A 15,140-nucleotide genomic window follows, 5' to 3' on the forward strand; every position below is an offset into this window, starting at 1 on the left:
TTCTTTATCCATCAGAAAACTCTCTTTATTATGGAATATATTGAACTAACTGTACAAACAGACAGAGAAAATCCCTTTTAGAAAGAAAAAAAAGTAATGGATGTGATTATGTTAGGTATAGAAAAACCGCTAAAGAGAATAAAAAAATTAAATAATAATTATGATTTGTGACTTTACTTTATCAGTCTAGTAAGTGGGGGATAAAGTAAAATTTTGTTATATTTATTATTGATAAAAAAAATCTGAGTGAGATGAAGTAAAGATACATAAAATCTGAACGCTGCACAGCAACTTCAGGCAGAGACTAATGAATGTAAGTTTTATGTTTTATAGCTTCTCATAGCTACGTTCGACCTTTTCTCCTTGGACTTACTCTCTTTCTATTTATGCAAATTATGAACTGGATAAAATCTGCTTGCTCTAAAAAACATATTTCATTACAAAACGTTACCTTGTCTTCTTAATTATTATAATAATAATTGTACATACTATAGTTGTATTTACTGGTAGAAGAGGCCAAATTTTACAGTCATAAATTTTGGGATATAGACAAAATTGTAAGGAACTTTTCTGAAATATCACAATTTTATTGTTGGCCGCACGCACGAGCAATAGAAATATATAGCTAAAAACCTAGAAAAAAAGGAAAAAGAGTGATTGAAGATAAAAAAACAGTATGTATTCAATTGTGTTTTTATCTTCGATCAAGATATTAGGGTTTGTTTTCAAAAATTAAAATCACAATTTCTAAATTTCAGTGTAGATTTTTCAAAATATATTAGGGATTTGATTTTGACCGTTTCGATTTCAGAAAGATAAGAGGAAATTTTGACAATGATTTTGGATTGGCTTTGAGAACAAGCTTTGGATTTCGATTTCATAATGAGTTTCCATTTCAAAATAGATTTTGATTATACAATGGATTTGGGTTCATCTCAAACGGTTGTGTTTTTTATACATATAAAACTTGTTTCACATATTTAAAAAAACACTTTATTTTTTTAATTTTATATGTAATATTTTATATACAAATACAATTTATATGTAATTATTTTTATTTTTTTTAATTTTGTATGCAATACTTTATATATGAATATAATTCGTATGTAAAGTGAATATTTTATATGGATATTTAGATACATTTCAGTATGTAAATAAATATTATATATGAAAACATTTTTATGTAATGTTTATTTAAATATTAAATTAAATTTGTATGCAATGTTTACTTTACACACGAACTTAGATCTGTATATAATAATCGCTATATAAATAAATAATTTCTTGTAGTGTATTATTAAGAAATTATAATTTTGCTCACTTATGTTAATGTTATCCTTAATTATTTTGCTTTTAGGTTAGAAAAATTAAGCTAACTATTTATGATATATTTATATCTTTTGTTTTATAGGTGATAACGAAATGAAAAGTATTTTTTGTTTTATAGAATTTCTTTTCTAGAATATAATTTTTTTATTTTATTCTTTAGAATTTTATTTTCGAAATGCAAAAAATATATTCCAATTTTCAATTCCAGAGTGAAAAGTAATTTTCAAATTTTAAAAAATTTATGCGGTGCAGATTCAAAAACATCGGTTGCACGAAGTAATCCTCCAACTTTTAAGCATCCACAGGTAAGGCCCACAGTTTGGAACTCTTAGAAAGAAAGAAAAAATGTCACTATTTCTTTGGAAAGCAGATGAAATTTTGAAGGTCCAACACTGTTTACGTAATTTCAACCCTAATTCTGAAAAATATCACGCATTCAGCGAGTGAAAGTAGTATATCGCTTATTATTGCTTAATTAACCACGTTCGAAATCTGATGAAATGAATCGTAATTTTTTTTTAGGAAAATAATCAGTTGTAAATAAATAAATTTTAATTTTTCTGTATTAAATAGTAACTTAATATCTTTTAAAAAAATTTACTGCTCATTTTAAAAAAAATAGATTAATATAAGTAAAAAAATAATTGCTTGTAATTAATCTATTGATTATAATAAACTCAAAATAATTTGGACAAACTTATACTAGGTTCCAAAGTTTCATGCCTCATGTTATTTTTTTTAAAGGAGTGTTATTATCCGATATATTTAATACCAACTTCAACAAAATAATTAACTTTTTCTAAAAGCCTCAGATTATAATGTTCATATGTGATAGTATTGTACCACCGCACCTCCTTTTTTTTCCTAATATCTTAATTCAAATTCAGGCGTAACATTATAAAATTAATAAAGAGGTCATCCTGAATTAATTACTAAATTTTTCACAGATTCTTAAAAGAAACTCTTTAAAAAAAAGTGAGTTTGCGTAATCAACCCTTACAAATTTGACTTCTTGAAAATGAAAACTGCTCTCATTATATATTATAGATTTACTTTATCTTTAATTGATGTACAACATGAATTTTTATCTTTAATTGATGTACAACATGAATTTGTAAGGTGGACTTTGCAAGGTAACAATTATTTAGTGTAACATTATGAGCTGAATTTTATATTGAGAGATATGAGAATCGATTTGAGATTGTCAAAATAAACTTAACTTTTAGTCTCATTGGCTTAGGCTAGGAGGCTGTAGCGTCATGGAGCCCGATATTGCATATGAACAGATCGTCTATCAATATTTATATTTAAAGACATTAATTTCGTATCGGCGCAAATCAAAGGCTTATAATCAACCTTAAATAAGAGACAACATTTATTATTAAATTAAGCCAATAACAAGGTCAGATAACGAGAAAATAGGATAAGGTGAGGATTGTCCATTATATATAAAAAAATAACTTTATCTTTAGTTGATGTAGAACATTAACTTAGAAGGTGAGAATTGCCCCGATGAGGACTGTCCCCATTATATAATTGAATTTATATTTAGTCGATGTAGGATCTTTAATACATCTCCTTCATGCCTTCGTAGGATGTCAAATAGTAATTCAATAGCAAATTACACAATGAGCCCACAAAACCTCACTAAAATGGACTCTTTGATACCATTTTAAAGAATTGAGTTTAAACCTAATTCATCCTCACAAAACTAACTTGTAAGATAATGATTATCCCACTAATATATCACAAATTCATCTTATTTCTAATTGATGTGAAATCTCCTTAAAAACACATAAAGATAGTCTTGATAGATTAATGGAAGGCTTCCAAGAAAACATATTAACTTGTTATTTTAAAAATATATATTTTTTACACATATGTTAAAATTAAGATTTATATACTCAGGAAAATCATTTATTATTTAAAAAAATAAAAATATTAGTTTAGATTTCGTGTTGTGTTAAAATTAATATTTGTACTAGTTGACAAAATGCCACTAAGTAATTTAGTAAGAAAAGGCATCCTAATAAAAGCTGCCTTCTTAAATGATATGTATAAGAAAAAAATTGATGTTGAACAATCAAGGTATTCTAGAAAAAGTCAAAAAGATTAAAGTGTATTTATTCAAGAATGTCTTTGAGGAGAAGTTCCGAAGCTTGACTCAGAGGAATATAGACACCACCATAATACACACAGATACAGGGAACACACCAATATATATTGTATGGGAAGGAATCAGATACCTATGTTCTTGTTGTGTCATGATCTTTTCAGTGACATGCAGCAGCGATGAACTTGTTACTCAGTTCAAAATGAAGAAGATAAAATCTTTTGAAGTGAGATGGAATCTTTACTGGAAAGGAAATTAAGGAACATGATTAAGGAATTTTTGTTTGTCAACTGAACTATGCTGAAGAAATTCTTTAAAGGTTTCAGATTATAGGCCAACACCCACCCCCATATGAATAAAAGAATAGCTAATCAAGTATGGTGGTTCAAAGAAGGTTGTTGAGTCACTTTATAGAAGTTTGATTGGATGTGTCTTCTAGTATATTACAACCAGAGTGGAAATTCTTCATGGTGCTTACCAATTACCAACACTGTGCTCATGCGGAGAATTTTAAAGCTACTAAAAGATTGTTTGAGATTATCAAAGGCATTGCAAATTATGGAGTCAAGTACGAATGATTGCAAGAAATTAACTTTCATGGATTTTCTGATACTGATTGCGCAGGTCCAATTGAAGATATTGAAAAGTACATATAGATACTACTTATCACTAGGATCTGAAATATTTGTAGAGTTCAAATAAGCAAGAAGTTGTAGCATAATCAACAACAGAAGTACAATTTATAGCTATTGCAGGACTGCTATCAAGCAGCTTGTGTCAGACAATTATTGGTTTATTTGCAAACGGAGTAAAAGAAAGACCAAGACTATGAAGCTACTATTGCAATTTTGAAAATCAAGCAATATCTAAGGAAGAACAAAGCACTTTTATATATATGTGTGTGTATAATTATTTATTTCTCAGGAAAGTCCAAAGTGAAAGTTCATCTAAACTATTGTAGAACTGATAACAAATAGCTGATATCTTTATCAAGCCTTCATTTGAAGGGAAGTGTGAAAATCTAAGAAAGAAAAAAGGTTTTCGAAGTTTGCCTGAGTCAGAGGAGTACTGTTATATATAGTTATAATTTTGAATCGGTACTGTTTTTAGGATCAGAAAAGCAACATATTGGGAAGTTGTTCCGAGGTAGGAGTACGAATGGAGTGGTAATCAATGACCACATTTTGTTTCTTATTCATATGGCAGATTTTCTTCAGTAAGATGAACCTTGTTTTCATCGAAAGAAACAAAAATCTTAAGAAAAGTATATTGGATAAAAATTGTCCATGATGGAGTAAGAAATATGTGTTAAGTGGCGTGCATGATGTGGTGATTAAGTCCACTAGTGATCACAGCATAATGGGTGATCCGTGTTAATCTTAGATTCTAGATGTAGTTATGCCATTTGAAATTTCACACTTGAGAAAGTGCACACCTTTTGAAACGTGTGCAAACGAAGTCCATATATTTAAGTTTCGTCGACCTTACGCACCCAACTACTTGCCTAGTTATTAAAACGGCGTGAGTGAATAAATAGTTCCTAAAGAAGTTGCTCTACTTGCATGGCTATCTCTGCCGACAAATAATTGTGGCCTTGAATTTAGCTTCTGTATTAAGTGTTCGCTTGGCTTTTGCCAGATATGGTATAAAGATTTGGAGGCAAAAAACATAACCCATCAAATTGTAGCTTGGTGATTGTATTCTTGTACCTATCATTTTCCCATGACGTGCTACAGACAGAAGGGTGGTTGATCCAATCATTGTCTCGTCACTGGTGGCTTATTTCATAATTGAGTTTCTGTCAATACGAGGCTTCCGACCAATAATCCGCATCTCAGAATGAAGGGTCAAGAACTGAGAACACACAAGAATAAACCAACAATTCTAGTCGCATTCATGTTCCCATCCAACACATGAGATAAGACAATGACCCTTCCCACATGGTATGGTACTACGAGTAGTGCTTGATGATAAGGCTACAAACTCCTTTCACTGCCTTCCATCACATATTAACACACCCTCAAAAGACAAACATTATACGATGAGCAGCAGCTTGCAAAGGCAATGGTCCTTTGATGATTTCATTTGGAACTGAGGACAGCCACGATTTTGGATTTCATTAGAGGAACATTTTAAATGTAATCGGTTTTCCACCTTCTATGTCAAAACATGATTATGTCAAATCATCAATTACATTAAAATAATTTATAACTACTGCAGAATATGAAATCAATTGTCAGATGTTTCACATTCACACTAGACTGGCCAAATAAACAGGGCACTAAACATTGAAAATTTCGTACAGCCACACTGAAGTCCTGAACCATTACCAGAAGAATATCGAGAAACTTGAATTTTTTATTCTATATACAATTCTAAAACTTGTTTTATTTGCCACATCTGTCACGTGTGTACCTCTGTTCCCTTCCTGTATCATCCATTAGCTAAAGAAATTGAATGGCTTGCTTAGTGAATCTGATATGTGTATTACTTTGACTACTTTTTGAAATTACAGAAAATTAGACAGAGTACCGTAATGTTTTTGTCAATGTTTTCAAATGTTTCTTAAGTTGTGCAACCATGCTTTTGTTCCATTAGCTCTTACATTTTGGTGGAATCCATTAGCTATCTTCTAGATGTATGTTTCATTCATTGGATTCCACCCTAAGAAAAGGCTATTTCTGAAAAGTTAGATTCGTGATCACTAGCATGCTTGCTTATTATGTTATTGATGAATGAATGAAGCACGAATTTGGGAGTAAAAAATAACTCGTTTGGAAGGGAATGACATTTTCTTTTCACCGGTGAAATAACTCGAGTATAGAAATGACAAACTGGCATAATTTTGACTCATTCTACAAAATAAGCAAAACTCAATAAATAAACTAGCAATTTGGATTATTCCAACTTCCAACGAGTTTCCTTACGGGTCTTCCGTCAACGATACTAAAATAATCAGAAGTAGACTTTGAGCCCTATACTTAGTGTTTTGCTTAATAAAATCATGAGATCGTGTGTTAAAGATAAGATTCTTCAAGATAAGGAATAATGTCTCTAAGCTATGTTTCTGCTACACGTCTAAAACAAGGGTCATGTTGTCTGACTCCATCCAGTAGCATTTCCAGGATTTGACTTCTCTAGAGATTCGTTTACTGCTAAAGCTAGATATTCTTCGCTACAGTATTATGCTCTTTCAAGAGCCAGCATAGGATTTGGACGTATGCACCTTTAGAACAAAGAACATTGCTGCTTTTACCAAAATGACCACCGAATAGTAAAAATAACACCGAGACAGAGAGCAATGAATGGGACACTGGTTTTGTTGAGAAGCCACACACAGGACAATCTGAACCAACAACAAACAATCTTCTTCTAGCTAAGTTTTCTCTAGTAGAAATGCCAGAGTTTTCTATTTCCACATTCCTCCTGTGATGAGGAACCGTTTTCCAAATTTTAATGCTTTCTGTAACTTTCTATTATCCCACATACACGCCAACTTTTACAAAAGCCATATCAAATATTCTTCAGAAACATTTTGACATACTTTCCGATATTTCACATCTGGGTGATCACGCTTTTTATGTTTGAAACCGATGGTAGCAATATTCGTGAACGTTTTCCCCTGTTCATATCAGATTTGGGGAACTTTTCATTTCCAACTGATTATCTTCAAACCATCACCCACTTACAAGATTTTGCGAATAAAAATATCTACAAACTCAAATTAACAAATTTGCAGCAGGTGGACACGAACCTTGATCAGCCAAATTAGCATTGAGAAAACAGAGAGAACTAAACATATATAATTGAAAGAAAACACTGAAATTCCATTCCTAACTAAGGGAAACATAAGGACGACGAGGCTTCGAAAACAGTGCAGAGTACTACAATCTCTACCCCCAATCAAACCTCTTTCTATCGAGGGGAATTGGAATTTGATTGTTGAGATTCCAGATATCATCATCCCAAACAACATCATTGTAGAGCTCCGTGAAAGCATCACCCCCCAAGAAGTCCATGTCCCAAGCAGGGACCCAGGTGGAACCCCATGACATTTGCTCATCCACCCCACCTCTCAACCAAGGGATATTCTGATTATTCTCCTCCCAATTCCAACCCATCACGCCACCGTCTCTTGCTCCTTGTTGCTGCTGCTGCTGCTGCAAGAACCCACCCACCATGTCTCTAGAGCTTTCCCTTCTCTCCTCTTCCTCCAGCACACTCTTCCCCACCTTTTGCTCACCCTCTTTCTTCACTTTCTTCTTCCCCAATGCCGTCACATCTTCAACATTGGGGGGATTGTTGGTGGGCATAACAACAGCATTCACAGTCACACCTCTCTGCCTCTTCATGTTGGTAGAGAAATTACAAGGAGTGGTGGAGCGATGGAAAAGTGAATTGAAATTGATGGTATTTATAGAGGGTATGGAAATGTAGAGTGTGGACAATTTTGTAATCAAGTTGTGGTGGTGTGATGTGATGTGAGCAGTCCCATGGATTTTTTGGGGTGATAAAATGCATATTCATTTGGGTTACCGGTACCATCCTTTTGCTCTAATTTGGAACATAACGACAAAAAAATCCCACCTTTTAGACAACGTAGGGGTGAAGTACCAAGTGCCGTAAGTAAGTTAGAAGCAAGTCAAACTCTTGATCTGGTCCATTTGTTTTCATAGGTAGGCCTAGTGCAATGAATTTTTCGGTGAAAATGAGGTCCCTGTTTCTTTTTTAATCACCCAAACCTTCTCTTACTTCTTCTTTTTTTACGGTTATCACTGTTTGCCTTACGAATCGTGTTGGAATCATGCATCCACATGACGCTGTTGCAAGTTGTTGCAACTTGCCCCTCTCTCTTTCATTAAATTCCTCTCTTTACCTTTTTCTAAAGATACTTTGTTAAAACTTTCAAGAAATCGAAGGAGCTGTCATTTTTTTTTTCTCGGGAAGGTAAATCTTGTTCGGATGGAAGTTTCAAGTTTCAATAAACAATCACCGTTTCCACAAAAATTTAATTTTCTTATCTGTTTTTTTTTTTAAAATTATACCGTTGATTTTATCAATGCAGAGAAAAAATCATTTAAATAACAGAAGAAGAAAATAACATTTTCAAAAGATTTAGCAAATCATTCATTTAAAACTACAATAAATTTTCTTAATTTCATTAAAAAAAACTTATGCAACTATCGGGAAGAGAATAGTTTAACGTTTAAAGTATGACTTTAAGTATTTGAAATTGTAAAGCTTACTTAAAAAATACTCTTATATCTGATTAAAAAAAAACTAACTTGTACAACAATATAAGTAATTAAGTAAGTAACTAAAATAAGACAAATAAAATTGTAATTCAGTTAATTTTATCAATTTTTTTAAAGAACTTGTTCTTAAGGTTGGAATTCTTTTTATAGTAACTTTAATAATATCATCTTATTTTTTCGATGGTTACTGTGTTTGATACTTTCTAGTCTTCCAAAATGAGTAATGAGTACCTGTGAAGGCGTCCGACGTTCAAGTCAGTCCAAGTAAAATATGTAAGTGTTAGGATAAAAAAAATTATCTCTAATATTGTCCCCTCTGATACCTATAACTTTGTGTTGAGTTTAATTATCTGGATCTGTTTTTGAATTTAGACGAAAGTTTATTTGTGACTTACTGTTTTAATTATGATTAATCACGATTTATCGTCTGTCAAAAAAAAAATTGTTCTTATGGACTATTTGGTTTTTCTATACAAGAACATTACTATTAATCCGTCATTTTACTCTGTTGCAGTAGTTTTGAAGAGGAAAAAGAGTGAAAAAGAGAAGGGATAAAGGTCTTTGTGTGATGTAGGTGATGATGGTGTGTGATTAATGCAAAGTGAGGATGGTTTGCATGTTGGGGAAGCGGCAAAAGCAGGAGGAGCAGAAATGAATATGGAATGGTAGCAGAAGCATTTGATTAGGTGAGTGAATGTGGCAGATACAAAAGGGTTAGTGTTGGAATAAGAAGTATAGTGTAGGTAGGAAGCAGTGCAACAGCATGCCTAGTCCTACAACTTCAACTGTTACATGCATGCTCTCTTTGCTCCTCTGTCGGCATAAAGTCCAAATTCAATTGTGGGCCATTTTCCAAACAATCTTCCCAACTTTCTCATCTCATCTCATCTCATCTCATCTCTCATAAAGCAGCTGTAAAGTAGATGGAAACCATCAATTCCTTCTCAACTCACTCTTTTCATTACTATATTTTAATGCTTACTTAATATTCCACAACAAACACTTCATTATTATCATTCTCATAACTACTGCTATCAACTCTCTCAATCTCATCTTACTCTCTCAACCATGCACACACCAATGGATTCTTCTCCATATTTTTTTACAACACACAATATCAAATATTAATTAATAAATATTCTGATATTGAAGAAATATTACACCAAAAAATATTGTTTCTTGAAAACATTCATTTGTAAAAAAGTAAACACGAAAAACTTTTTAATTTCGAATTCGTAAAAAAATAAAACAAAAATCTTGCAATAAACGTGCGATATATTCTAAACTTTGAACTGATGTGAGATATTTTTTATTTTATTTTACGAGACATTGTATAATAAATAATATTTTTCAACGCGCGACATGTATGTACAGTAAGGTTATATAGGTAGATAGATATTAAAGTATTATACAGCTGTAAGGATTTTGGACTTTTTTGCATTCCCTACACTCACTTGCACTATTCTCTGTCAACTCTCCTCTTAGTGTTTAACAGTAATTGATAAACAGAAGAAATTGAATAAAACTTATTGTGCAAAAAGTCATACATTTTTTATATTTATATTTTTTTTTGTAAAAATTGTTTTTTTTTTAACTACCAAACAATTATTTAACTTTTCATTACACCCTCTAGCTAAAATGATTTGTCATGGGTAGAGGGATACATTATGGCAAAGTAATAACACTTTATCCAACACAAGAAATTAGGGTTGACTCAAATTTAAAAAGACAATTCATAACAATCATTTTATATTTAAATTAAAAGATATTTCACTTTTAATATAGAAATCCTTTAATAACAGTGTTGTAACGATTAACATAAAAATATGATACTAGTGAATTTAATAGTGAATATCTTAAGATTTTTATTTTTTTTAATTGTGACACAGTTGTCATAATCAAACAAACATAAATTAAATTTAACAAAATTTTATTAATAAAACAAATGTTTACTACTAATGTGTTTAATATCTCACTCATTTCTAAGTGTCTACTTATGAGATGTTTAACTTTTACTCTTTGTACTAAACGAATAAGAGATTGATTAGAACTAAGTGAATGAATCAATAATTTTGATTAAAGAAAAGAATTGAATTTTTAACAAGTGTTAAAAGACAATTCCTTAACAAAAATCAAAGTTCAAAAAATCAAACATTCTAACACTGCTACAAAGAATTTAAGAATAAAAAATTATTGAACAAAAACTTTAAAATTCATTACAAAATCATAAGAGAATCAACCCAGGCAAAATGAAATAATTACAAAGAAGAAAATAAGAAAACTATGATGCTTTATTCTTTGAATATTGTGAGGCGGGTTGATTTCTCTTTGAAGTTGTATCTTTTTGTAGGTTTTTATAGTATAAGGATCTTGGAAATATATTATGTCTTATATATTGTTCATAGTTTCTAACTTTTCAAAATTCTCAAATTTTATTTCTAGTTTAATTGCGATTTTGTTTATTCATATATGTGCAAATGATTTGTTTCTAATCCTATTTCTTTATTGTAAATTTTATTCTCTAATTCTTTAACTCAATTTTTGTTTCTTGTTTTAATTCAAATAAATAACTTGGACTTTCGCTTGATGAGCCTTACTCAGGCTCATCATGTCATCTATTAGAAGCTTTTATTAGATCGTCTAGTTAGACGGTCCACTTTATAAAATATTATATTTTTTACTGCAACTAAAAACACAAAACACAAGATTAGCATAAAAAAATAGTTAAAACCAAAAACACATAATTACATTCCAATAATCTACTATTAAAGTTTTAAAGTATGAGTAAAATTATATTCATCAATAACCTAAAATACATCTTCTCATTTGTCTCCACAAACCAAATGTTTCATGTAACTCACGAGAATCCTTATTTATTTTCTGTTATAAGTTTTTTCCTAACTTGTTCAAGCACATATTTAAAACATTTTAGATACATAATTATAACTAGTATATAATTAGTAGTTGAACCTAACATTAAGATCTAACAATGTGTTATTCAATAATAAAATAATTTCAACTAATTACAACATCTTCAAATCTACTTTTCTTCCGACAACCCACTTCTTTTTTTTCTCTCTCTTTCACTTATTCAATCTGTAATTTATATTTTCATTCATTCGTATTTACTTCAACATGTTAACGAATGAGTACAAACTTTTAGTGTAACTTAATTATTTTTATCAAACAAAAAAATGTATGATTTGTTTGATCATAAAATAATTATTTTTAAGGATAATTTATAGGTTGTTCTCGTCGAACTAGAAGTCGGGAACTTGGAGGTAGTTTATGAGAAGATTTCTTTGTAACCATAGTCTTTGAACGATTTGAAATCACAGTGAGATGATGAGAGTTTCACCGGTTGACAATAGTCTAACGATCAAGCAAGTGAAAACATAAAAAATCTTAATGTGTAATATGTATTGCATAGAATAATGTCTTTTTTTACTTGAAGAACTCTACTCATTTTGTAACATCATTGATCTCCCATTCTTTGAAGAATCGTAACAAAAAATAGAGTATTTTTATAATTTTTGTGACGAAAATCTTTATAAGTATCTTACATTCTAATAAAACATTAAACATTTTCAATTTTTCAAAAATCAAATAGTAAACAATTAAAATTTTGATTACCCTTTTTCCTTTTAATAAGTAGCTAGCATTCTTTATGATTGCCCTTTTGGGATTGGAAATTATGAGAGTTAAATGGAACAGATCGACCACTAATGATGATATTGAAGAAATGGTAGCATTTTTATTTGATGACTATAGAGTAGCATTATTATACCATGGTGGCACCATGATCAAAACACCATAAATGAGCAAAGTTGGACACAGACACTTGCCCTTAAGAAATTAATGGAAATGGCTCTATGGTACTCAACAGTGACAATATGGTATCAAAGTTGTAATCATAGTATGTGTGATGCTCTGACAGATCATAGTGCTCTCTGTTCCTCAGAACCATGAATGATGAAACAGTAGGTGGGCCAGAGGTGGGCCATAGGTGGGCCACATTTATTACAGACAAAACAGTTCAGACAGAAAGGGACGCTTATAATGAATTTGAGTTGGACCGAATAACATTGTCAGATTATGGGCTTCTCTTTGTCACACCCTTATTTAGTTTAGGCCCATTATGTACAATTTTCTTCCGAGTGGGGACCAATGTGATGCCAGTACATCACTTGTTCAAAAGCATTTTAGAAAGGTTATAACTTTGCAATTATTATTACTTGTGGTTAAATTAAATCTCAACTTATGAGAATTAAATATGTTTTTGATATTATGTAATATAATATTATAATTAAGTTGAAGACAAATTATAATTAGTAGAGTTAAAAGTATTGTGTTAGATGATTTAGAGAATTAAATTCTCGAAAATAAATAAAATAATATAATTCTTAGATAAATTTCAGATATATGTTTCCTTTATTTCAAAATACAGTTTATAATAAAATATTTTAACACTTTAATTTACATTAAATTTTATTTATCACGTACAATGATGAATTTCAATAGTTTGACAAATATATAGAATAACTATTATTGTAAATAGTATTTTGATGTGTGTGAGAATGATGTTGTGTATTTACATAAAAAAAAAAACAGATATCAAATAGCTTGTGTTGAAATCAAATACATTTTGCTTAAATCCAAAAGATTGGTTTCTTTTCATAGCAATATATAAGAGTGTTATTAGCAAACAACGAAATCAATTTTAAAGAACCACAACAACTTAAGAACAATTTTAAAGCCTCCACATCTAAGCATGTGACACAAATGTGTTATCCCATAATCAAACAGAAAACTAAGTTATCGACTACTAATGAAACACACAACTTGAACCAAGATATCCAAATAATAAGAAAACTTCTTTTTCACCTAAACCCTGATTGTTATAAAAAAATTTTAAAAAATTATTGATCAAAACCTAAAAATTCGATAAAAAAATTACAAATAAAAGAAAAATTAACTTTCCATTTGAAAGAAAAAATAAAAAATACAAATACAAAAAAATAAACAAAAATAATCACTCATGTCTCACAGATATTGATGTCTTCTATATATGTCCCTACTTATATTTGTACATATTTAGTTCAAAGGTAGATACTTTCTTTCTACTTTAAAAATATAAAATTAACAAAAAAATAATTAAAATCTAAAGAAATTAAATTAAAATAAATTATTTATTTATTATTATATTTCAATAATTTATAATTAAAATTATTAAATATAAATAAAATTATACTCATTAATATGTCAAATTTGTAAGTATATATACATCATATAATTAATTATATAATGTAATAAAAAATATTAAAAATAAAAATATTAAAAAAAATTATCTAATAATTTTTTAAAATAGTATTATTTATAAAATAAATAATTATAATATAATAAAAATATAGTCATTTATATAAAAAAAATTATAATTTAATTATAAATTATAAATTGACTATAGTCATCTTTACTTCTCATCATGTCAAACATGTAAGTATAGTTTAGTGGAATAGACTTTGTAAGACATCTTACACCGTAATAATACTTATGCTTAAATTTTGCAAAGGTTCTTCGAGTTAAAATACTTAGAAATTCTTTTTAGATTTTATATATCTATAAAGAGTATTAATGATATAATTTAACCTCTTTAAAAAGTCACTAATAGAATATTATCTGACAAAAATTTATATATTTAATATTTACACATGGATTCATAATCCTAGGTAATAACTAATAACTTCAAGCTTAAGTTAAGATTGTTAAAAATATTCTGTAACTATGCAATGTATTGCAACTAGCCTGAATTTATTTTAAAACTGTGGTTGATAACACTTCACAACTTATGGTTGCATTTTCAAATTTCAAACAGGAAACTATTATTCAGAACTGCTTAATCATTTTATTTTGTAAGAAGACAAGATAAAGTAGACAAGATATGAAACAAGTTTATTCCAGTTAAAAAGAATCTATTGAATGAAACAATTTTATTCCAGTTTTAAAAATCTATTGAATTACAAAAAAGTGTTATAATATTAACTAAAAGTATTTGTCAACCATCAAACTTTAAGAAATGATTCTATAGGGAGTCACAAATATAGATATAGATTGAAACATAAGATTTTTCTTTATACAATTTTACAAGACTATATATTCATTTTTTGTTAATTTAATATATTAATGCACAAGTACAAACATGAAACGAGATAAATAATTAGGATACATAAAAACGTTAATTCACCCATTATCATATTTTTTTTTATAAAAACTATCTGTGGAAACAAGATTAAACTAATTATATAGAACACACTTATTTAACTCTGTATAAGTATCAAATAGGATCACGACAGTCCTTTCTTGTCAACCACATCTCAATCATTTTGAAATAAATTTCATTCATATAAAATATTAGTAGGAATTTAATTGAAAGAATAAAGATAAAC

At 29.4% G+C, this 15,140-nt stretch overlaps 1 protein-coding gene across 1 annotated transcript; it reads right to left on the reverse strand.

Moving 5' to 3' along the window:
- Positions 1 to 7,047: 7,047 nt before the first annotated feature.
- LOC137828625 (uncharacterized) lies at positions 7,048 to 8,102 on the reverse strand. The gene has a single exon (XM_068635272.1). It carries the CDS (start codon positions 7,792 to 7,794, stop codon positions 7,336 to 7,338), a length of 459 nt encoding a protein of 152 aa, XP_068491373.1. The 5' UTR covers positions 7,795 to 8,102; the 3' UTR covers positions 7,048 to 7,335.
- Positions 8,103 to 15,140: the final 7,038 nt, after the last annotated feature.

The sequence above is a fragment of the Phaseolus vulgaris genome, chromosome 7 (genome assembly GCF_000499845.2).
Source record: "Phaseolus vulgaris cultivar G19833 chromosome 7, P. vulgaris v2.0, whole genome shotgun sequence".
Classification (NCBI taxonomy): Eukaryota; Viridiplantae; Streptophyta; class Magnoliopsida; order Fabales; family Fabaceae; genus Phaseolus; species Phaseolus vulgaris.